We start from the raw sequence: 23,899 nt of genomic DNA, 5'->3' as shown, positions 1-23,899 counted from the left end.
CTCTGCTCAGACACAAACACTGCACATACAACCTGAGACACAGCAGAGCGGACAGCATCGTCACCCACAGGACACGCTTCTTTAACAGCTTCTTCCCTGCCACAGTCAGACTGATGGCACAACAGAACTACTGAGAAATGCGCACTCCTTGAAAGTGTGAACAAATGTGCAATACCACAATCAGTGCAATACCCCCACACAACCTTCCACCAACATCTGAACATGTGCAATATCCCCATATAACTGTCCCCTTCCCCCTCTTTCTTTCTTTTTACAAGCTAGGTACAGCACTAGCCTACAATTTACTACTACTACGGATGTACTACTTACCTACTTATTATCTCTGCACTCTCCTTTCCTTTCTTATGTTTATTTTTGATAACCTGTTCCTGTACTTAATACTGTAAATACTAAATACTGCATACACTTTACCACTATGTACAGTGGGTCTTTTTTGTACAGTGTTTTTTAAAATATATTTTTCATTTTTCATATTTCTATTATTATTATAGTGTGTTTGTTTTGTACCTCTGTTGACTCGGAGAACCCTGCAAAAATAATTCCGATGTGTCTGGACTGCTGGTCTAGGCACAGATGTCAAATAAAAAACCTTGAACCTTGAACTTTGATGTTGCAGATGGTAAAGCTGGAGCCCATTTTAAATACTTTATATACTGCTGGTTAGCTTAACCTTATACGATATCAAAAATAGTTAGTTAGTTTGTAATACTAATCTCAATCTACAAAGTAGCCTACTAAAGGTGTCAAATAAATGTAGTCGGTAGTATATTTGCATAAAAAAAGTAAAGTACAACCTCAAAGTTAAACTTATAACCACTGTTATTAGACAGCCTCGTTAAACTCTCACGTTTTTTACAATCAAAACAGAGTGATTCCTCTTTTCTCAAATACAATCTTCGATAGCGCGTGCAGGTGCGCATCCCTCTGCAGGTGCGCTCACGTCGTCACTGCCTAGTTACAACTGCCAGGAAGAAAAAGATTTCCAAACTTAGTTACCATGGCGGCTCTGACACGGCGGAGCTCGTTTTAGACCCACTTATTTAGCTTTTTGTCAGAAGGTTTAACGACAACTTGGAGCAACTGGAGCCGAGTTCTAGAAGTCGGAGGTTCTGTTGAGGCGGAGCCATGGGTAAAAAACAGGAGACGAACCAGGACTCCGAGTACGGTGAGTGGACGTCACACACTCGCTCCCTCACGGGGTTCACTGGTCAAAACCAGCAACGTCAACTAACGCTAAGAATGTTCTTAGTGGAGCGTGTTTACACCAGATTAGTCCTCGTTTAAACCCAGCTACTGGACTCAGCGACACTGTTTATGAGTCAAAGAGGCCACACAGCCTCAACATTATCCTCAATAACCAGGGTTTATTGACAACTTATTGAATTATGTCATAACATGTGTATAGCTCAGCCAAAACATCCCAGACAGTTGACCTAGCTGAAGAAGAGGACATGTTTAAGATGAATAGGAAGCTTTGAGTTGGCTGTCAAGTCATTTTTGAGGACATTATAAAATGTATTATTCTAATTATAATAATTTTTGTTCGTAGTTTTTTTTCTTCTTATAAAATTATTGGATTCTGTTCACAACTTAGGTCTCAAAAACCCTTCAAATAAAAAAAAAGCACCTTTTGGTTTAGTAATTTCTACCTGGGATGACGACATGAAACATGTGACAAGTACACATTGATTCCTTTTAAGGGGTCACAAGTCAGTAAGGGTTGGGAAATGAACCACGCTGTCAACTGAACACGTTCTTATCATGAAATATTAAGTGGGATTTATGTGATGATTTAAAATAAGTAGGTGCTGAATATTAATGTTCTGTCATCTTATCAATTTATGGTTTCAGCTGTAATCACTGTATCGTCCAACTTCTTTCTCTATTAATCGTTTGCTCTATAACATTCAATATAATGGTTAAAAATGCCCATCACAAGGTGACATTTTGAGATAGTTTGTTTTGTCAGACCAAACAGCCAAAAGCCACATATATTCAATTGACAATAATATAAAAAGAACGAGACGGAAATCCAAACCTATTGCTGGAAAATAAACATAAATAATCTTTTGATAACCACAATAGTTACAGATTGTTCTTCTGCCGATTAACTACTTGTGTCAGCACAGCTCAGCTTCTGAATGGCTGGTTTTGTTTTTTTCCCTGTGAAAGGTTATTTTTAAAGGAGTTTTTCCTGAACTGATGTGAGGTCCTGGGACAGGGATGTCGTATGTGTACAGATTGTAAAGCCCTCTGAGGCAAATGTGTAATTTGTGATATTGGGCTATACAAAATAAACTGAATTGAAAATGTAATTGAAATACAGTATCGTAAAAGACACGGATGAGAAAGTTGTATTTGCTGAAATATTTCAAAAACATTTCACGTGTACAGCTGATGTATGTTTCCCTGTATCCTGTTTACTCTTCGTGGTAAAGTCTCGAGTCTATTGACAGTCTGGGAGGTTTTGCAAAGACCACAGTAAACAAACTCTCCCTGAAGGTAAATATCTGACTTAATGTCTCTTCAAATAGCTTTGGAAAACACCAGTGGACACGGCAGAGTAGATGACAACAGAAGAGGTGCCCACAATGGTCATGGTGACAGCCTCTGTTAACAACAAAAAAAGCCTGAACTCATCACCATTTCTAATTGTTATTCTACTTCCTGCTAGTTCCCAGCGGCCGTACCAGCCTTCATGAGGAAGTTGAATTCCTTCGGTTGAACACAACAAAGACTGCTTGTTGCAAAATTAAATTGGTTATTGTTTAGGCCAGTGCCACGTTTTGATCGCAACCACTCTTCCTGTCACTCATTTCTAAACTCTGTGTTTAGAAATGAGTGACTTGCGAGGGGTTGTTGCTGCAAATCATTGACCAAAAAGGGTGTGCAAGCTGCTTGAGGCAACAAGGGGAAGAGACTCACATCTCATTTAAAATCACATGCTAGTTAATGTGGCTATTGTATAAAAGAGAGCTGCGGATCGGTTTATTTTGAAAAAAGCCACGCATCTGTTTTTTAAAATTCACACATGAACTAAATATTCCTCCTATAGAATGTTTTTTTATTAGGTTTGAATTAAAGATATATTATTAACATAATTTCAAACTGGTGGACGTCTTATTTTGGAACCAGGAACTATGTTTTTTGAAGTATTCAAAAGCTACATACCACTTTGAACAAATCAATCACCCTTTTAAATGAATATACCGGTACATCCCTTTCCCATCATATTTTACACTTTTTGCTGACTCTTTTTCTTCCTTGGATAGTCCCCTGGGATAGTTAATTGGTAGCCAATTACCCATTAACCTGGTGGCTTGTACAAAAAAAACCACACGTTACAATATTATTACCTCAGTCAAATGACCTTTTTATACAAGCTATATAAGAATATCCTCTTCCGTTGCCCAACATGACGCATGTGTTGAGTCACTGTTGATTCACAGACTTGCACCGATTAAAGTAAAATAAGACAACCCTTCCTTCTTCAGTCAAGGTCAAGTGATGGCCCTCTCACACAGCAGAGATTCAAAAAGGTGTAAAGGTTTAAAGCTTTCCTCCAGCCTTTTACGAGGGCATAAAAACTGAAATGTCCTTTTTCACTGTGTCACAGTCACAGTGAGCCATTCACTCCAGACACACAGCCGTATCTTAGCAGAGCGGAAATCTGACACTCGCGGCAAGACAAGAGGCCGACGAACAGGTTTCTTTGTTGAGAAAAGGGTTTCTCTTATATTCCACACAGAGGCGTTGATGTGGTGTGTCAAATTCACGCTTCTTTGTGTGGCTGTCTATTGACCTGCATTTGTTGTGTACATAAGATCCATATCAGATATTACTGTAGAACGATCGGTGAGAGGAGAGCCCATCTTATCTAATCGTGGAATTTTTGCTTCACTGTACCACTTTAAAAAAAAAAAAATTATGTTCCTGGCCTCAGTGTCTTAAGTTTGCGAAAGCCCCACTGTGAATGTGTGTTTAGGCGACTGCAAAGCTACAAACCTTCTGCATCCTGTTTATATATTTGCATCCTACATGGCAGTCCTGGTACAAGAGCACGTTCGCTGCGTTGTCCATTCACCCCCATTCAAATTACAGCCAGTGGAGCTCCTTTAGCTCGAGCTACTAAGAGCTAAGTGCGCTGCCCAGCAACATGTCCATCCCTGCAGACCAATCAAATTTAGAGAGCGTGTTACTAATTGTGTGTATCAACAGTTAACCAAATTAGCACCGGCACACTTTTTTTTATCGGGTCGTAAGTTCACGCTCTTAGTCACAGCATTTGACAACTATCAGTTTTCTATTAGTGCTGGAGCACAGAAATGCCATGTTGTCAATCGTTGTGTCACAAGGTGTCTGCATCGTCTCCTGATGACCACGCACTCCAAGCAGCCCGTTGGGTTTTTCCTGCCCGACTGGATAATGCAACAGAGGCTAATTGAGGCTGTCATTGTAGGGAGGCTTTCAGTTGGGATCTCCTCGAACAAGTTTTCTGATTGTCAAACCCATTCAAATAATTCCTCCTTCAAAAGACAGACTTTGAATTCAAATGATATTCAAATGAGCTTGAGCTTCGAGTGTCAATGCTGACCCTCAACTCCAATCCTTCCCTCGGCACTCAGCACATGAAGGCGCTAACGTGAACGAACCACTCTTCAGTTCATATGGAAAGCAGCTTGTTGTGCGACATGAGCAACACACATTTTATTTCATTGTTTGTTCTTGCTGGCCATCTCTCTCTCTCTCTCTCTCCCTCTCTCGGTCTCCCTCTCTCTGTCTCCCCCTGTCTCTCTGTCTCTCTCCTGTTCCAGGAAACAACCATGAGATATTTCCTGTTCTGCTCATTTTATTGTAAAGCACCTGTGAGTAACCATCCCATAAAAATAGAAGACTCTTTCTCTTGTCCAGAAAAGTATTTCCTCGTCCACATAACCCATTAACTCTAAGAAAAAGTCCCATGTTCACAGTGAGCACCGGACAAAATTTAAAGAACAATTCACTTACACTAACTTCCCCATATCCCGTAGATACAGCACTCAATATTTATTCAGCAGTGCATTTCCTTGAGGTGGAATTGCAGATCAAGTGACATTATAAAAGCAAGATAAACTAATGTGTACTTAATAATCTATCTGAAACCAAACACACTGATTATGACGGCGTACCAGTCGACGATTCATTTACTTTGCATTAAAAGCTACCCAATGTTTTCTTTTCCCAGGAGAACCTGCTCAGTTTGACCCAACATTCAAAGGGCCCATGAAGAAAAGGTGAATCTGTCTCCATGAACTGGTTGTTTCCCACTAACTAACTTCTTTTTAATCCTCAAATCCTCCGCTGAGCTGTTTCTGTGTTTGCAAAGTTTCTGTTGACTGATAGAATCACATTTGTCACCCCGAGGCAGACCTCAGAGCAGCGCTCGGCCTGCTCACGTTAACCTGTTGCTGTCTCTCTTTTCTCCATCAGGGGATGCACTGATATCATCTGCTGTGTCCTGTTTATGGCCGTCATCCTCGGCTACATAGCAGTCGGGATTTTAGGTAAGAGTTACCTGACAACAACCAAAACAGCTAGCCAATAAAAATCAACGACCAGCTCCTCTAACGCTCACGAATGAACACATCTGGTTCGTTTTTATAGATACAAAAACTGAAGTGTAAAGACGACCACAGTGACTTCCTGGATTTATGAGCTTTAGATCCTAACGAGCAAAGTAACAACTGTTACAACTGTCACAGTTTCAAAATTCGGTTGCTCCATTAAAACCTCAGAAATAGACTGTGTGCGTCAGCACCGCTGCCTCAAAAGATGTTGGCTCTGTGTGTTACATTAACCTCTTGTGTGCTGCATCTCCAGCACTCCACCGTTGGGCCACAGCTTAACACGATGCTTTCTGTGTTTGTCTTCTCTCTTCCCTTTCCCTGAATTCATCTTTAGAGTTTCTCAATACCTATGGTTGATCATCATCAAAAGATTATTCCGTACGAACAGATGATTTCCATGTGAACATCTTTATTGCTCCGTCATCAAACTCATTCCAACACTCCAACCCTCTCTCTTATCTCGAGTCAACACGGGCCTGATAAGTAATGTGTGTGTCAGTCGCTGAGTGTGTCACGAATAATCTTTTCTTTCTTTCAATGTTCAAACGCATTGGTTAGACAAGGTTAATTTGTTGTAGTACTAAAGTAGAGAAATCTACTGGCCAATGTTGATACAAAAGGGCTGCATTTATTCCTTTGTAACTAAATATTCTACTAGACACATGAGAAACAGCTGTGTGTGCCTCGCTCAGCGGAAGAAGCAATACAAGTACTTTGACATAATACATAATGCTTTTGTCTACTACGACGTGTGCAATCAAACCAAACTCCGTAGGAACAAGAGGGGTGTTAATCAAAACTCTAAAGTGCATCCCGTCAGGCTTTTGTGCCCGCTCGTGATTGGGCTGAAATAATTATTTAATTGCTGGTATTAATGCAACTATCAGCCCCCGAAACCCCTTCATACGTTCGCTCACTACTCAATTTCTTATATGTGTAATCACAGTTCAGGTTGTAGTTAATTCATCAGTCTGGTCATTCCCTCCGTGCCTTCTGTCGCTGCCTCTTGGCCATATCGTCTTTATGAATGAAAATTAGCTCTCAATTGACTTATCTGGTTCCATAAAGGTAATAAAAAAAAGTTAAAGGCATACACAAGTGATGATTTTTGACCCAATCTAAATATAAGGCTGTTCAAATGTCTACAAATTGATAAAGAATGCTAAAAAAATATTTGCTGTGGTATGACGCCAGAATCAAACCCACATCTTGCCTCAATCAATCAATTAGTAATGTAACTGCCACATCCTTTCCAAACATACGCAATAAAAGTGCAGTTTTTGTGTTAACGTAGCATTACTACAGAGCCGAACATAAAATGGACATAATGCAGGGTGATTAACTTGATATTATTACCATTTGCTTCTCTCCCTCTGTGTGTGTGTGTGTGTGTGTGTGTGTGTGTGTGTGTGTGTGTGTGTGTGTATGTGTGTGTGTGTGTGTGTTTTCTAAATAGCTTGGCTCTTTGGAGATCCAAGACATGTTCTTTATCCAAGAAACTCAACCGGATGGTTCTGTGGCATTGAACCAAATGAGTAATTCAATCTATTTCTCACCTTTTTTCATATTTTTAAAAATATTTTTTACATGTACTACATATAATGAATATGCATTTCAAAATCAACTCTTTCTTCCTGCCTTCCCTCAGAGGCCGACCCAACCTGTTCTACTTTGACATTCTCAAATGTGCCACATCTGTTAACGTCATGGCAACTGCCCTCAATGGCCTGCAATGTCCAACCACACAGGTAGAGAAGGCTGCTTGATTGTTGTTGATTCTACGGGACTGCTAATCGTACTTTTCCATTGTCCCAGAATTAATCATCTTTTTTTCGTTACTTCTAGGTGTGCGTGGACAACTGTCCCGATCAGTTTTGGGCTGTGAGATTTCAGTCGTATTTAATTAACGTAAAACCAGCAGACGTGTTCAATCAAAGCCTCTGCGTGCCATCCATAGACCTGGAAACAACTACGAAGGTAAGTGTTGTGTGTCCCCCTGAAAATTGCCAAATGTGCCATTTGTTTCGATTTATATTTGAAATATTGTCGTTTTATAAATCAGCAACACTTTGATCCATTCACATGTAATCTTTTTAAGACCACATGATAATGTTTTTTTTTCAGACTGTTAAAGAAATTGTGGACATGGAGCTGTGTCCTTTCTTCTACATGCCCACGACCTCTGGTGAGTGAAACCGCTCCTATATACTACATCACATTCATATAACTGTTGTGTCTGATGATATATTTGCACTGCATTGAAGGCTGGTTGTGAGTTTAAAGCAGCTGCTTGTTTGATATGAGTGTGGGTTTAACTTCTCAAGTATATGTAAATATATATGTAAAGTATATTAGAGTGATTTTGTAATGCTGATTTCATTTTCTCCACCGTCAGTGCTGGGTAGATGTTTACCCAACATCCCAGCACTGGGGAAGATCCCTTCAGACTTTGCCAATATTCCCGGATTACCCTCCTCAGTCAATGACACAGTCAACCAAATCAGGAATGGCACTGGGTAAGATATTGCACCTGCTCTTGACTTCACATATGAAGACAGACACATACACACACAAACACACTCATACTCTCTCTCTATAATAACCCTGTTTCTCTCTCCTCCTCCTCATCACCAGCTCAGGGTCAGTGGCTCCGTGAGTTTTTGTGTTGAGCTTTAGTGTAGCAGCTGGTAGTAGTTGCCCTTGTTGCCTTAGTTGCCACATAAAACGCTCTAGTGGTATCTCTATCTCTTTCTCTTTACCACTCCCCCACACCGCTTAGTAGTCTTTACCACTACATTGCTTTTTGTAGCTTCCAACAGGCGTTGCAGATCTCATTTCTTTCCGAGCACGGTCACCAACGCAGCTCGTCCTTGTTTTTGTCTTCAATAGGGACATTGTGAATGGCTTCAATGCCAGGGAGATTGGCGTGCGCATCTTTGAGGATTTTGCTACGTCATGGCCGTGGATCCTCGTGTGAGTTGCCTTGACGAACTCCACCACACATACACTGCCACCTATTGGCGTAAATACAGATAGAAATTACACTTGAGATTAATGTGAACTTTTGGTGCTGTCAAATACGTATTATATATGTCTTACAATTTGATCATTTTTGCATATTTAACCTTTATAAAATACATCATATTCTTGTTTGTTTTCTTTCTTCCAAACTGTTTCATCTCCCCTCTCAGTGGTCTGCTCATAGCCATGGTGGTCAGTATGCTGTTCCTGTTGCTGTTGAGATTCACTGCTCCAGTGATGGTGTGGGTGCTCATCATAGGAGTCCTGGGTGCTGGGGCATATGGTAAACACTCAACCGGAGCAGTTTTCAGGGCCAAGTAGATCTTTTCGAGGTGGCAAACAGAACTTTCCTCATTAGAAGCTTGGTCATGAATGCAATGCTGCTAGCAGCCGACACAACCACAAATGTCTTGCGTACTTGTGCTGTTTGGTGATGCTGGTCTCGTGTTTAACCTCACTCATGAAGAAGTGAAGCTCAAAAGTTACCATTTCATGTACTCGTCCTGAACACAAAGTCAATATGGGCAGTTTATTTGTTACAAGAAGATTATGTGTATCTATAAGTAGCCTCTGAGTTGTTGGAGTGTTTCTCTCGTAGGTATATGGCACTGCTACTGGGAATATGATAACTACAAGCAATTGTCTGCCACCATCACGGACATCGGTTTCACCACCAACTTAAACGTTTACCTGCAAGTCCAAGAGACCTGGCTGGCCTTCTGTGAGTCACAAACATCACAGCACCTTTCTCACATTGGGGGATAAGTCTAGTCTTTGTACTTTAGTGGCTTTTGGGGGGGGGAGACAGTTTACTCAGGCAAATACCAGTACAGAGGAAATGAGAGGTATAAAAGGGAGATAACTAATAACATCATAAATACTGAACCACATCCAAAAATAGATGCAATAAAACTCTTGTTGGTATACGTAACAGCAATTGAATTATGATATTGGGTAATGCGTCTGATACATGATAACACTGATTTATGTGCACTGATCTCTCGCCAGAGCTGTAATTGTAGATTCGTGTTGGATATTTGTTATTCTTAGTAGTAGCAGTGTTTCCTTCTTTCCCCCCACAGTGATCATCATATCTGTGGCGGAGGCGATCATTCTCCTGACCATCATCTTCTTGCGGACAAGGATCCTCATAGCCATCGCCCTAATCCAGGAGTCAAGCAAGTTAGTTCTGATGTCGTACATTAAATCTCATTCATGACTCCACCTAAAATAAACCCATGTCTGTTCTCAATCTTAAAGGGAATTTATTTACAGCTTTATCTAATCCATGTTTCAATCTTTCCTTGAAGAGTGCATATGGCCTTGGCATAACCTTGTAGTGTGTGTGTTCATATACCACAGAGCAATCAGTCACATGATGTCCTCTATGCTGTACCCTCTGGTCACCTTTGTTCTCCTGCTGGTGTGTGTCGCTTACTGGGGCGCCACTGCTTTGTATCCTTTTAATGTTATGTATGCGCGTGTGTATATGTGTTTGCATGCATGTTGTTAATGACACAGTGCAGTTTTAGACTACAGTTAGACTGTTTCTGAGAAGACTCTGTCACCCATAAATAAACACCCACTCTGTGTTCTACCAGCCAGAGAATCTGTGCTTTGCTTAAACTGATGAATGTAGATATTTGGCCACTTCGGGAGGCCCAATCTACAAAGTGGTGGCTCTAAACTCCACGGTTGACGACTGCAGCAGTATCAATGGCACTGTGGACTGTGACCCTCAGGTGAGTGACTGGCAGGATGGGAACCCAGTGTGGATAAACAGTGTGACCCGCACTGAAAGCATCTCACAAATGTTCTAATTGGTTGAATAAGCCAGTAGAAGGAATTTGCTGTCAGCTTTCAAATCACCGGTTACACAACTATAAGATGCCAATAAAATAAATGTTTCCCCTCTAAAACTAAATTACCAGCCATCTAGAAAAGGTCAATTTAACACGTTCAAACACCAGACAAGGTCTGATATGATAAACAGTCATACCGTTGATGCTCAGACGCATCGTTCACACACCCCTCGCCCCCACTGCCCCTTCCTACTTTCTGGTTTGTTCATTCTCCCGTCTCCCCCTCTCAGGGCTTCAACTCATCTGACTACCCAGGCTGCCCCTTAGCCAGCTGCATCTTCATCAAATACAACGACGAGGGTCTGTTCCAGAGGAACCTCTTCAACCTGCAGATATACAACGCCGTGGCTTTCCTCTGGTGTGTCAACTTCGTCATCGCCTTGGGGCAGTGTACGCTGGCGGGTGCCTTTGCCTCCTACTACTGGGCCTTCACCAAACCAGACGACATCCCCATGTTTCCCCTGAGCGCTAGCTTTATACGCTCACTCAGGTGGGTTAATGAGCTGCTGTCACATTGGTTAAACTCCTGCAAGGACACATGCATCCATCCCTGTGAAAAATGTCCCAATCAACCGAATGCTGCATTCTCAAAGTGTCGTCCAGTAGTTCTACTGACATGATCACATTATATCCCACAGAGGGTTGTGGAGAGAAAGGAAGCTTTTTATTTGACCTTAAAGTTAATATTAATATGACATCGCAGGACATACTGTCAGACTGCAGTTCACCTCTCTGGCTTCTAGAGGAGGCATTAGACCTGCACATAACCATTAAGGGAAGCAGACCTCTGCCCGACACTCAGGCGTTATCGTTTTGTTCATTTCAGGTACCATGTGGGCTCCTTGGCATTTGGTGCTTTGATCCTGACCCTCGTGCAGATAGCCAGGATGATTCTGGAGTACATTGACCACAAAACGAGAGGTACGGCTGACATACCCCTCCTCTTATATTCACTGTCTGTGTTACTTTAATGACTACTGACCATGTTCTCACTGCTTGGTTTATTTTTGTGCTTCAGTTTAAATAAGTCCTACTCTTGGCAACGGATCAACGTGCACTTTATTCAGTGCAACTTTTCGACTTAATGATATAATAAATACATCCCATGACATATTTCACACTATTTCAAAATGTGGGTATTTTGAGTTTTTCAGTTGAACTGAAGGATGAAGTGTTACTTCATGGGAATGTATTTAAGTTAATGGCGACCAACAAGTGACGGTCTACTGAACATGTTTTGGCGGTCTGTCTTCAGCGGCGCAGAATCCATGTGCACGTTTCATCTTGTGCTGCATGAAGTGCTGCCTCTGGTGTCTGGAGAAGTTCATCAAGTTCCTCAACAGGAACGCGTACATCATGGTAAGCGCAACATGTCTTGCACAGCTGTTGGTTCCTCCCATTTTACTTGTTACTATGGTTGTGTAGCTATTTACGAAGCTATCAAAGGGGAAACAAACTGACTGAATATTAATCCATTTTGTTTTCTCAACAGATTGCAATTTATGGGAAAAACTTCTGCGTCTCGGCCAAAAATGCTTTCCTGCTGCTCATGAGAAATGTAGTGAGGTTTGTGGTGGAGTTTTGTGTTTTCAATGCCAGCTAGCTACATTTCTCTCTGACCTGTTCACAACAATGAAGACATTTGCGTGTGTTTGAGCGACTCTGACTGCGTGTCCCCTCAGGGTCGTGGTGCTCGATAAAGTGACGGACCTGCTGCTCTTCTTTGGGAAGCTCCTGGTGGTCGCAGGAGTAGGTAAGTGACGCCATGTGCAAGGGCCGGTTAAAATACGTGTGTGTGTTCAGAGCGACCCCATCCGTCAGGGTGCTCGTCACAATACTGTTTACATTTGGGGATTACTGCCCACATTTTCACACAGTGGTGTGATAAAGATCAAAACGCCGTCTCTTTTCTCACCTTGATTGATGGATTCATGAACAATATTTTGCATAGTAAGCATAGAGATTAATGCATCAGGAAAGAGAGGAGACACTGACATCTCAATCTTGTTTCAGGCATATTGTCCTTCTTCTTCTTCTCTGGACGGATATTGTTACCAGGCCACACCTTCCGCTCTGAAACCCTCAACTACTACTGGATGCCAATTATTGTAAGTCACAGATGATTGTTCTCCATTTTTAATAGTAATCCAAGTTTGTTCTTAGTCTTTCTTCTCTACGTTTTCTTTATTTTTTGTAGACGGTGGTGTTTGGCAGCTACCTCATAGCTCATGGATTCTTCAGTGTGTACAACATGTGTGTGGACACACTCTTCCTCTGCTTCTGTGAGTAGATGTTCATGTTATTGACACAGAAATACTACCAACACGAGGAGCAGATTTTTGAACATGCAAATACATTCAAATAATGTTTAGTTCATTTTAAACATTTAAAGCTAAGACGCTAAACACCTAACTTGCATTTTTAAATACAACAATACAGACAGAAACAAGCACACATGGTCCGTTTTCCTAATTTCGCTCAATTTGTCTCTCTCTCTCTCTCTCTCTCTCTCTCTCAGTGGAGGACTTGGAGCGTAACGATGGATCTCTGCAGAAGCCGTACTTTATGTCCAAAAACCTCATGAAGATCCTCAACAAATCCAACAAAGCACAAAAGAAGGTTAAAGGGGAGGACTGAAGATCGGTTTACGCCCTAAACACTGTCGTTTTATTCAGAATGTCTACATTTACATCCTTTTTCGACCCTTTTAACACTCGACCAAAATTGATTAGCAAATTTTGCACTTTTGAATTATCGTTTTATTTTGTATGTGCATTTGTATTACTGGCTGTACACATTAAATAATTAATGTGAATGTAGGTCATGTGACATTTTAAGTTGCAAGGTGTCTTGCATGACTTTTTATTTGTTAAAATGTTTTTGATTTGGCATTTTATCTTTTGATTTAACTGAAAGTCCTACAATATTTCTTCTGTTATTTTAAACAATATTTGTTTGTGGATTTTTTCCTCTTTCAAGATGTACTTTCTATCAATTGCAGTTCTGATACATTATATATTTTTGTATATATACAGTATATATATAAAAAAGATTGTTTTCCGAAACGTTTTTATGACCAATGTTATTGAACAAAATTATAAAAAATTAGTGTAAAGGACCCTACTTTTTGGCTGCCTTCAGACTGAACCCTCATTGTTTCTCATCCTACAGCCTCCTGAACATGTCAACAGACACTTTGGTTGATATTATCATTTTCTAATCTTTGGGTTTATGTTTATCTATTAGATTACCCATATCAAAACATAAGCAAGTACACTTTATTTGTTCTTCTTTTAAAACCTTGAGTAACTGATACGAGATTCTGACCCTTTTGTTCTTTTTGTATTGTAGATTAAATGAACAGATGATCCACAGACCCACGTCTTTAGGTAACATTAAAATGCAGAAAGTGACGACACAAAACAAGTTGATGTTTTCATGAAGTTTTAATCTCCTACAACATTTGGTTTTGCAAAACGACTCCAGCTTTAGTCTGTCGAATCGTGACTTACGTCACTTGTTTTAGTGTCGCATAAGCTTTATAATACAAAGTGTAGCTTGAACGGACAAGTATGCAAGAAATGTAACGCTCCAGCAGCCATCCCATCCCTCCCAGAGGACATACAGTGTCTCTCTGACCCTGGTGTGAGTCATTACTTCTAGTTCAGCTGAAGTGTGCTTACAGGTGTTGGGGAGTACTACCGTCTATGTTTGAAAAAGTCCTATGAAGCCTTTTCTCGCTCCAGACAGGTGGGGAGTCTGGAGGTGTCGCGTTAGAAAGCAGTGAGAGAAGCACTTCTCGCTAGTTTAGTCAAATATTAAACATGAACGAGTTCGTACAGTAAAAAGGAAACTGCACCGCGTACTTTGTCAGCCAGAAGAGAGCCGATATCCTCATATTAAATGACATGAACAGGGAAGGAACAACGTTTGCACTCACAACATTCGTGTAACGTAATGGGAGAGGTTGGCAGAAGTTATTTATTAGGCCTGCACGCCTTTTCTTGAGTCAAAGGAAGGAATTAGTGAAAAACCAGGAAGAAGATAACGTCTTGCTTTACAAAAGCATCTCGAGGCCTATTTTTTTTAAATCCTTTTAGCCCTCTGCGGCTAGTCATCCACTCAGAAAACACGTAAAAACAGCTTTTACAATATTCATATATACAAATATATAATGTTTACACACTCACTCGGACACACTGTGACACATACAGTCGGGGGAAAAATAACAAACACAAAACAACTGTGACAAAAGTTCATTACTGTGAATTCCTCGCTGTGCTGACCTTTTCACCTCTGCGACTAATTGAAAGGATTCTCCTCACACCGCGTCAACTCGGCGGTCACGGCGAGTCGCGTAGCATCGAGCTACTTTATTAGCCAGAACTTCTCTTCTGACAGTTTGCTCTGAAATGACCAAACTGTGTGCTTTAAACTCTCAAGTTGCTCGTGTTGACGCGGAAAATCTCCCAAGCGGGCCCTTTACCGGTTCACCCATCCCGTGTTTGCACAGCTTTGTGAGGAAGGACACGACGAGTGGTTAAACACCAGCACACGCTTTGATCTTTAGGGCAGCTCCGTCTACAAATGACTTCACAGTGCAATGGCAGGTTTTGTTAAGACGTGTGTATGTATGTATGTATGTATATATATATATATTTTTTTTTAAATGCATCCACCTGTGCCATGTTGCATATTCTGGGAGTGCGTGTTCAATTCAGGACGAAACTGTAAACAGGAACATCATTTGATAACATTTTTCACCTCCCCCGCCGAAATCGCACATGACTGATCCACTACTCTTTGGCCTTTGAGGGTAAAGGTAAAATTGCTAATGCAACAACCGCGTTCTCATACCCCTCCCCCTCTTTACTGCTTTTAAATCCCCACTTAAACTTTCCACAATGTGCCTCCCTCTCTCCATCGAAGGAATAAACCTTTAAGAGGAATGTGAAAAACCAAAAAAAGCCCTGAATTATCCTCCACCCACCCCTTAAAAAAAAACACAGGTCACCCCCTACCCCCTAATACTGTCTCTGAACCCCAACAGTTATTTTTCTGTGTGCATTTATCTACAGGACGTATTTTGGGAATCACGCACTACAACTTTCCAGTGTTTCTTGCATAAACAAAATCTTAGAATCCTAAAGACAATCTGCCTTTGCCAGGAGGAGAAATCCAAATATTAGTATATGTAATCTATATATACACACATACTGTATATCTTGTTTTGAGATCAAACAATGCTACACTCTCTCCCAAGTTAGTACCTGCTAGGAAATGTAAAATGAGTGCGTGTCTGTGAATTGAGTTTAGTGTGCGAGAGGGTTTTTTTTAATTATTATTTGTTGCGCTCCTCGATCCACTCGTCCGTCCGTCGCTTCAGGTCTCCATCACACGCTCAGGAGCCAGAAGAAGAAGAAGATGGCCACGAACAGGAAGAGGGAGTCTTGCCAGTTGTTATTGCCGTTGTTGAGGTTACTGTTGCCTTGGGGATCACCTGCATACTGGTCTGACATGGAGGGAGAGATGGGTGCAAAAGGTTATTACACTGGCGTCTCAACTAAAGGCAACACATGTGTTCAGATGGAGCTTCTTCTTCTTTTTTTTATTTTTTTTTACTCGCTCACAAAATAAGTTAAATCTGGGATTTGTAAGACTTTATTAAGACTACAATGCAATTTGAATTTGTTTTAACTGTCTAACCATTTGCGACACAATGAGCCCTACAATTATTCATTAAGTATTACAATGACATGGCTGAATTCAGGTTTAGAAGGACACCTTCATGTATCACCTTAACTGGTCATCAGCCATTTAGACCTCTCGGGTTGAGTTTCACCCTGGAAAGAAAGATGTTTGCTCACCGAACCAGTGAGAAAAGCCCGTCTGTGTGTGTTTACCTGCTCTGTGAAAGGGGTCGTTGGCGTTGAAGACTGTGGTGAAGAAGCCGAAGGGGAACGCTCCGATGCCGAAAGACATGTGAAAGCCAGTGTCCGCGAAACCCTGAAACATCTGACAGGAAAAAAACAGATCAAGTTTGAAACAAATAAATAAATAAATATAAAAGAAAACATTGAGCTTAAAAATCGGTGTGTGTGTGAACCGACTCACCCCCCCTCGAGCCTCTGGCTCCGTTCTCTGTCCCGGAGGCCGTGGTGGAGTTTTCAACCTGAACAACCACACACACACACACACACACACACACGTCCATAATCATAAAAAGGCAACCGTGAGGCTATAAACAATCCATTCACACAGAGGCCAACTGCGTACCTGGGGTCCTCTTGGCTGGAGCTCCCTCTGCCGTACAGCGGGATGACTTTCTCTCTGCTGATGCCCGCTTTACATACTGGACACTGCTGCCGGCTGGGTCGCGTCTCCAACCACTGAGCAACAGGGGAAGAAGAAAGAAAGTGTCAATATAATATAGATAATACAATTGTGTTTGTTGAACAAAAATCAGATAAATACTGGGTTCAGTTCAACTTTAAGAGATTAACAACAAGTACATTTCCACAGATGGTTGCAATAAATTTTTTTTTAAACTGCCGCGCCACCGAGAGCAACGTACAGTGTGGCAGAGAGAAAGCTGCAGTAAACTGCAATAAGTGCATAAGCATGCTTAATCTGCACGGGGGTCAACCGAAAGGTGTAGTTTCCACGGTTACGTCACAAAACGCACTCCGCTTACGTTTGGGTTAACTGGAGTTAAAGGGCCCTTTTCAGCAACAGCTGGCGCACGCAGGTGTTCTCACTTCCTGTGTGTGGTTGGAGACCTCCTCTCAGGAGTGTGTGGGCCGGTGCAGACCTCACCGAGACAGTTTTACCGACCAACAAAAACCCCACAGTGTAAAACCCCACAGACTGGACAAAAAGAAAATCCTCAGACTTGAGAATCTGGAAACAATAAATGTTCAACAGTTCTGCGTGGAGAGCGAGCCAAACGTTCTAGGATCCAACAGAATGACTTGGAGCCGAGTAGAAGCCTAATCAGTCAGAGTATTGAACACACCTGTGAGGCTATTTAACGAGTATTATATTTACAAAAACAAAAGAAAGTGTGACATAATAGAGGAAATACTCACTTGATGAAGACAGGGCCAGCTGTGGAGACAGAGACAAACAAAAGATGAATGTGCATTCTCAAAATGGAGCCTCTCTTAAAATGTCAGCGGCACGCCTGGATGTTCCTGGAGCCTATTTATTATATATATATATATATATATATATATATATATATATATATATATATATATATAATATATATATATATATATATATATATCACGAGGCGGCAGATTGAACTCAACCCGCTCCCCATCGTTAGTATTAATTGGCTCCATCTGTTGTCAGCAGTCTTGCCTCCTGTGTGGCTGCTGGCCATTGCGACCTGCTGCTGCATTGTGGGAGTACAGGATGAGGGTTTGAGGGAAAACGCCACATCGTGAGTATTTCTCAACTGAAACTCCAAAAAGGAAAAAGATTTGCAATTTGTATTTGCTGAGAATAACACATGCACGACAGTATAGCATATTTAACTTGTGAATATGTCGTCTTGATAACTTAACCCTGCATCATATATCAAACGTGTGAATAAATAAGTCTAGTTTTGCCCTCAGACCTCAGTTAATTAGAGCGTTGCAACGACGGAGAACTTGCATTTCTAAGTTTAGAGTTCCCACGAGGTGAGCAGAGTATGCAGCTGGAAACTGATTTCTATGGGTCAATTTGTTTTCTCTTCTTTAAAATGTATTTTCTGTAAAAATGCATAATGTCTGACTTTGTCTTTTAAAAATGCTTTTGTTAATTCCCTGGGAGATAAATTTTAACAGCAAAGCAACTCTGATTATGCAGGGGAACAGGCCGGACTCGTTTTCAACACTTAGTATTTCATAACCACACACACACACACACACACACACACACACACACACACACACACAGAGTCGTTTTGCAAAACCAAATGTTGTAGGAGATTAAAACTTCATGAAACATCAACTTGTTTTGTGTCGTCACTTTCTGCATTTTAATGTTACCTAAAGACGTGGGTCTGTGGATCATCTGTTCATTTAATCTACAATACAAAAAGAACAAAAGGGTCAGAATCTCTTATCAGTTACTCAAGGTTTTAAAAGAAGAACACACAAGTGTGATTTAACAAGTGGCCACACGTACAGCCGAGCTCTTGTGACCTGTAAATGACTACATCATTTCCAAAGGTTTTTTTGGGGGGGGGGGGTCCAAAAAAAAAAGAAGCCATTCATCTTACAATAAGAAAAAAAAGATCAGTTTGCAAGTGAGCAGAACATTTTAAATGGTTAGAAGTTTGTTTTTCAGTATCCCATTTCAAGTTGCTTTTTATTTTTGTATCCAACTAAGAGTCCAAATTTAAAAAACTGAGTTAACGTCCATGTATGACAAAGAAAAGCAGCAAACACTCCTAATTGAGAAGCTGGAGCGTTTTGTAACTCGTTACTCAACCTAGCCTAAACATGAGGGAGGGTGATTAATGGGACTGGCCTGCCTGATCTCAACCTCAGTTTCACTTTATCAGACCTCTTTGCTGCTCTTGCATAAGGCACTTATGCTGAAGAACATTGGTACCAGGTTCCAATAGAAATAGTCAATTTATGACATTAAGTTGCAATGTTGATCTGAAGTTGCAGCAGGTGATCCAATGTCAACACCTTCCTTGCTTATAGTTTCATCACATTACACAGAAGATTTGAGGGGGGGGGGTAACATGGCAACTAAGTTGCATCAGCTCCCCGAACGCAGGAGCTTCAAGGCAACCGCACATGTAACTGAGGTAAATGTTGATCAAATATCAAAGAAACCGACAGTAAAAGATTAGAAAATATTAAGGTTCATGCACTAATAAAAAAAGGCTTCAGGCTGTGCGGACTCGTTACCACTAACACAATGTAATTTCCTTCATGCCACGCATATTGCTCTGGTTAGTGCAGAAATGTCAGGTGTATCACTTCAAATAAAAAGGCTTATGAGAAAGTACATGATGATTGTATGCAGATGAAAACATTTTGTGGGCTCCTCAGCTGTGTTTCTCTGCTCCTACCACTTTCTACTTTCTGACACTCCAATGCCTGTTTCCAAAACGCCACACGCACTCAAACCTATCATTTAAAACCGCTCGCCATACACCAATAATGGGTCAATAGGTTACATTTTCTTCTGTGTCATGACTCACTACTGATAATAAAATTCCCTTCAGGTTTGACCTTTATTCCCAATCTCTTGTCTCTAATCTCACTCTATCCTCTGCCTGTGAGCAAGCATGGCTGTCAACACAAGAAAGAGCCTTTTAAACACGTCACTGTGTGCGCAAGTGTAGATGTTAAACACAAAATGGTTTGAAGTTTGAGCCTTGCACAACTGCTCTCAGGTAGGCAAACTATATGGTTTCTAAGTGACCTCAAAACACACTGCATCTTTGGCATTCCTCTACTGCAATCAATTATTGGCTGACGTGTGTCCCAGCAGTGACACGGATGTCAATAAAACACAAATATTGGTTGATACTGTCTCAATGTGTTGATCAAAGCTTTAATTGTAAAGCATCATTTGATTTACATGGGCGTTGGCTTACAGTAATTTTCATCTCAATTAATTGTATTGTTTTGTGTACTGAAACAACATTTTGGGAAAAGTATTTTAATTTATATTTACCAACAAACTTATAAATGTTTGGACTGCTGTAAATGACCGAGCATGGAAACAAGCTCAAAGCTGCAAATGATCACCAGTTTTACCTGGAAAGTTAATGTGTGTCTCAGAGGGCGTGTGTGAATTGTGACCTCTGACCTCCATCAAACCATATGATCAAGCTGAGCCACTTAACTCCTCACAAGATCAGGGCAGGTCTCATGTGCACTGTGCAACTGTCATGAGTGACCAGCCTCCATCCGAGACATTAGGACCCGGTCGACTGTCACTCATCAGAACCGCACTGACGGTGGACAAAACCCGCAAGAAGACAAGCCACCTTGGCCGTTGTCATCAAATGACTTAAAAGCGCGTTTCCGCCGTTCAAACTGACATAACCGGAGGCCGCACAGACTGCACAACTACACCAGCTTGGTGGGCTGAACGGAAACAAAAACAACCACCTTCATACATCGAGACTACCCCTCCCCCCCCGTCTCGTACCAGAACAAGTGGCCGCACATACTGATGACAGCGTCCCTGGCAGTGTCCAAACAAATGTTGCACTCGAAGGTGGCCCGGTCCCGCTCCCCCTCCCCGCTGCTGCTGCTGCTGCCGCCGCCGCCGCCGCCGCCCAGCCCGTCGCGGTCGTTGCTGCTCTCCCCGGCCGGGAATCCTCCTCTGCTGGCCGGCCCGCCGTCACTCGAGGACCGGGGATCCGCGGCCGCCATAATATTTACTTCACGAGAGCGGAAGGTAGCGTACCAGTCCAACCCAACCGGGCCCGACCCGTGCTATAGTTAGCTGTCTGGCGACGACAAAGTGTCACCGGACCGAGGCTGCTGCATGGATATATTATGGGCTGCTGCTGTCGCTCTCCTTGAAGGTGGACTTCCGCTTCCGGGAGAAATACAGACGAGGGGCGGGGAGAATTAAAAACATCCGCCCTTAATAACATTAATAATAATGGTAGCTATTATTATGATTATTAGGTGAGGGTGTTTTTTTCTAATAAAATAATGGGTTTTCTTTTCCAATAACGTCCATGTAATGTGACCCTATTTAATACCAACATCCATCCCCCTTGCAAGACACTGGGCATGAAACCTTTTCTAAGGTATCAAACTCTGAAATAACTTTCAAAAGGCATCCAAAGAGATATCTTGTCAAATTATTTTTGTGCTCCTTTTTTGTAACACTACCTCTGCTGAATAGTGCGTCTTTATTTCTAGAGATCTAATAATACAATACCAGCTCATATATTTGCAGCGTGAATGTCTTACATTTAATAGCGACCTTTGCTGAAATAACAACGGGTGCATTACAGGTAATCAATTCTACTAAATTATGCGTACTTCTTTTTAATAGTTTAATAACGAGTTTAATAAAGCATTGACTCTAAACGTTCATAAACTAGATTTCAGATCTCGTATCGCCATTGATGAAGCCCCACAACGGAGATTATTTCGTGTATTTTTTTAAACCTTATCTTAAATATCTGAGTAACATGCAGGCGCGGGGCACCAACATCGGAACCATTGTCATGTGTCTTGTTTCCGCCCGAAGTCATGAGAAGCAGGTACTGCACGCGCGTTGTGTACACTACAAACGGCCATGCGTAAGTAGCCTAAAGTGATAGTTTCACAATGTGTATGAAAGAACTCCGTTAGACGAGTCGATGTAACCGGAGGAGGGAACAATCCTCTTGAACCGCGACGGGCATTTGAACGTTGACGAGGAGACATTCTTCCGACTCCACCGAGCAGTCAGCATGGGGCTCAAGCGACAGAAACAAGCCAAGAAAACTTTGAGTTTCTACAAATACAACTTCAGCTTCAGGGAACCCTTTCAGATCCTCTTCGATGGGACTTTTTGTCAGGCGGCTCTGAAGAACAAGATTCAGATCAAAGAGCAGATGCCCAAATACCTGATGGGAGAGGTGCAGCTGTGCACGACAAGGTGAGTGACCTAGAGCTACAGGACACGGCGCTACTTGTGTGTGTGCAGGGGGCTGACATGGAACATCCTAACATGTCGTTATTTACTCTCTCATCTCAGCTGTGCTCTGAAGGAACTGGAGACTCTGGGCAAAGACCTGTATGGAGCCAAAATCATCCTGCAGAGGTTTCAGACAAGGAGGTGTCCACATTTAAAGGACCCTGTCCCCGCGTCAGAGTGTCTGCTGTCCATGTTGGGGAAGACGAACCCTCACCACTACTTTGTTGCTACACAGGTACATATAATAAGTCTCGGAGGGGAAATACAAATTGACTCCAACTAACTGGGATATTTAACTAGGCATATGTTCAGTAGTCAGTTTATTTGGTACATATAGCTCAAACTAATGCAGTCTCATACAAAAAGCGCAGCAATAAATCCTACATTATGACAGTCATAGTGTTCAGTTTTTGTTTAAATTGATTTAAAGAGTTGTCGCTGATTTAACTGTGTGGTCATCAAAAATATGAAGGACAAACCACACGCTCCATAATGATCATAGAGTTGAATCGACACCTCTCGACTACATTTTCGACCAAAACTAAACATTTTAGCCTTCAGGAAGGTAGGGTTTGTTTCAGGGGTGTTAAATTATACCTAGTTGTTAGCTAACTCTGTGTATCTCAATAAAGGGGCAAATTAGTATGTGTACATTGTTGAATCCTGCAGCATATGTTTCCTTAATAAAGCCGTACCTTGATTGACAGAGGGTGCTGCTTGTTATGTGGAAGAGCTTTGGACCTTCTAAAGTAGTGGCCAATTAAATATCAGTTAAAGAATCACCGTATGATCATTTGCAAGTCTAAGAATGGAGTGCCGTGTAACTGGGGGAGGTAAACTTAAGTATATCTTTGGCATCCCCTCACTCAAATCTACTGTATTGCTGCGTGTGTAGGACCACTCATTAACGGAAGGCCTGAAGAAGATCCCAGGCGTCCCCCTGCTGTACATCATCCTCAACACCATGGTGCTGGACAAGCCCTGCCAGACTTCCCTCGATCACGTCCGGGCCGTCCAGCTGGGAGAGCTGGTCTGCCCGGCCCAGCAGGAGAGCCTCCGCAGCCTCAAGGAGGAGCAGGGCATTGCCCAGAAGGATGGAGAGTGGCGGGGGAAGAAGAGGAAGAGGAAGCGGAGCAATCCCAACCCTCTGAGCTGCCTGAAGAAGAAAAAAAAAGGCGGGCCGACGCCGCCGAAGAGGAAGGCGGAGGAGGGGGATGGTGTGAAGAGGAAAAGAGTTAGACACAAGAAACAAAGGACGGAGGGAGGAGACACGTCTGCTCCTGCGATTACAAATGCATAGTACAGCAGGAAGACAAGAGACTTCAGCCAATTCATTTCTTGCTTTCATATTATTTTAAGATGCCCATGGTCCAAATCTGAAATGATTCCACTCTGGCCTGTTTTTCCTGATATTACTGCATCGAATAAACCAATTGTTTAACACACACAATACAATTTTAAAATACTGCTCCATAGTATTCGTTTTATTTTGAAAAAATGTTGCAACAGTTTCCAGGACTCGAGTCTTACAGGCATAGGGCTGAAACTGCTCAGGAACGTGGCAATATCGGAAGATTTGTCTTGGCTTTTATACAAAATAAAAAGGCAGGTGTACAGGCACATAGTTAAGAATATAAGAAGCACTCGGGACATTACAACTGGAAGCCAATTATATATCAGTTAAGGAATCGACATATCATTTTTATATGGAAGTAGATATCAAAA

General features: G+C 41.8%; 3 protein-coding genes across 5 annotated transcripts; 2 read left to right on the top strand and 1 right to left on the bottom strand.

Annotated features, from left to right (window-relative positions):
• Positions 1 to 908: 908 nt before the first annotated feature.
• Positions 909 to 13,628, top strand: slc44a4 (solute carrier family 44 member 4). 3 transcript variants are annotated; one of them, XM_034544446.1, is made up of 23 exons: positions 909 to 1,186; positions 4,836 to 4,886; positions 5,246 to 5,294; positions 5,491 to 5,564; positions 7,084 to 7,162; positions 7,276 to 7,375; positions 7,473 to 7,604; positions 7,752 to 7,812; positions 8,023 to 8,143; positions 8,517 to 8,600; positions 8,819 to 8,931; positions 9,247 to 9,369; positions 9,731 to 9,830; positions 10,011 to 10,103; positions 10,288 to 10,390; positions 10,741 to 11,000; positions 11,337 to 11,431; positions 11,766 to 11,869; positions 12,003 to 12,076; positions 12,193 to 12,263; positions 12,524 to 12,618; positions 12,708 to 12,792; positions 13,029 to 13,628. In XM_034544446.1, exons 3-23 carry the CDS (start codon positions 5,284 to 5,286, stop codon positions 13,145 to 13,147), a joined length of 2,097 nt encoding a protein of 698 aa, XP_034400337.1. In that variant the 5' UTR covers positions 909 to 1,186; positions 4,836 to 4,886; positions 5,246 to 5,283; the 3' UTR covers positions 13,148 to 13,628. The 3 variants fall into 3 exon arrangements, with proteins under 3 accessions (XP_034400337.1, XP_034400336.1, XP_034400338.1); XM_034544447.1 differs by lacking the exon at positions 909 to 1,186 and adding an exon at positions 1,197 to 1,822; XM_034544445.1 differs by lacking the exon at positions 4,836 to 4,886.
• Positions 13,629 to 13,937: 309 nt separating this feature from the next.
• rnf5 (ring finger protein 5) lies at positions 13,938 to 21,069 on the bottom strand. Its single transcript, XM_034544451.1, has 6 exons — positions 20,681 to 21,069; positions 17,599 to 17,617; positions 16,787 to 16,899; positions 16,625 to 16,682; positions 16,414 to 16,525; positions 13,938 to 16,022 (listed from the first exon to the last, which is right to left on the bottom strand). Exons 1-6 carry the CDS (start codon positions 20,905 to 20,907, stop codon positions 15,904 to 15,906), a joined length of 648 nt encoding a protein of 215 aa, XP_034400342.1. The 5' UTR covers positions 20,908 to 21,069; the 3' UTR covers positions 13,938 to 15,903.
• A 646-nt stretch (positions 21,070 to 21,715) lies between these two features.
• On the top strand, positions 21,716 to 23,642 carry utp23 (UTP23 small subunit processome component). Its single transcript, XM_034544449.1, has 3 exons — positions 21,716 to 22,135; positions 22,235 to 22,409; positions 23,070 to 23,642. Exons 1-3 carry the CDS (start codon positions 21,948 to 21,950, stop codon positions 23,472 to 23,474), a joined length of 768 nt encoding a protein of 255 aa, XP_034400340.1. The 5' UTR covers positions 21,716 to 21,947; the 3' UTR covers positions 23,475 to 23,642.
• The last annotated feature ends 257 nt before the right edge of the window (positions 23,643 to 23,899 follow it).

The sequence above is a fragment of the Cyclopterus lumpus genome, chromosome 11, assembly GCF_009769545.1.
Source record: "Cyclopterus lumpus isolate fCycLum1 chromosome 11, fCycLum1.pri, whole genome shotgun sequence".
In the NCBI taxonomy this organism is placed as follows: Eukaryota; Metazoa; Chordata; class Actinopteri; order Perciformes; family Cyclopteridae; genus Cyclopterus; species Cyclopterus lumpus.
The sequence above is the reverse complement of the archived record's forward strand: the minus strand, read 5'-3'. Positions and strand labels throughout refer to the sequence as shown.

Coding starts and splice junctions, on each gene's coding strand:
- slc44a4 (XM_034544445.1), top strand. CDS start 1,147: ATGGGTAAAAAACAGGAGACGAACCAGGACTCCGAGTACG. Junction 11,870..12,002: donor ACAGGAACGCGTACATCATG/GTAAGCGCAACA, acceptor TTTTCTCAACAG/ATTGCAATTTATGGGAAAAA. Junction 12,264..12,523: donor CCTGGTGGTCGCAGGAGTAG/GTAAGTGACGCC, acceptor ATCTTGTTTCAG/GCATATTGTCCTTCTTCTTC.
- utp23 (XM_034544449.1), top strand. CDS start 21,948: ATGGGGCTCAAGCGACAGAAACAAGCCAAGAAAACTTTGAGTTTCTAC. Junction 22,136..22,234: donor GTGCAGCTGTGCACGACAAG/GTGAGTGACCTA, acceptor CTCTCATCTCAG/CTGTGCTCTGAAGGAACTGG. Junction 22,410..23,069: donor ACTACTTTGTTGCTACACAG/GTACATATAATA, acceptor CTGCGTGTGTAG/GACCACTCATTAACGGAAGG.
- rnf5 (XM_034544451.1), bottom strand. CDS start 20,907: ATGGCGGCCGCGGATCCCCGGTCCTCGAGTGACGGCGGGCCGGCCAGC. Junction 16,526..16,624: donor AGCCAGAGGCTCGAGGGGGG/GTGAGTCGGTTC, acceptor TTTTCCTGTCAG/ATGTTTCAGGGTTTCGCGGA. Junction 16,023..16,413: donor CGACCCCTTTCACAGAGCAG/GTAAACACACAC, acceptor CCTCCATGTCAG/ACCAGTATGCAGGTGATCCC.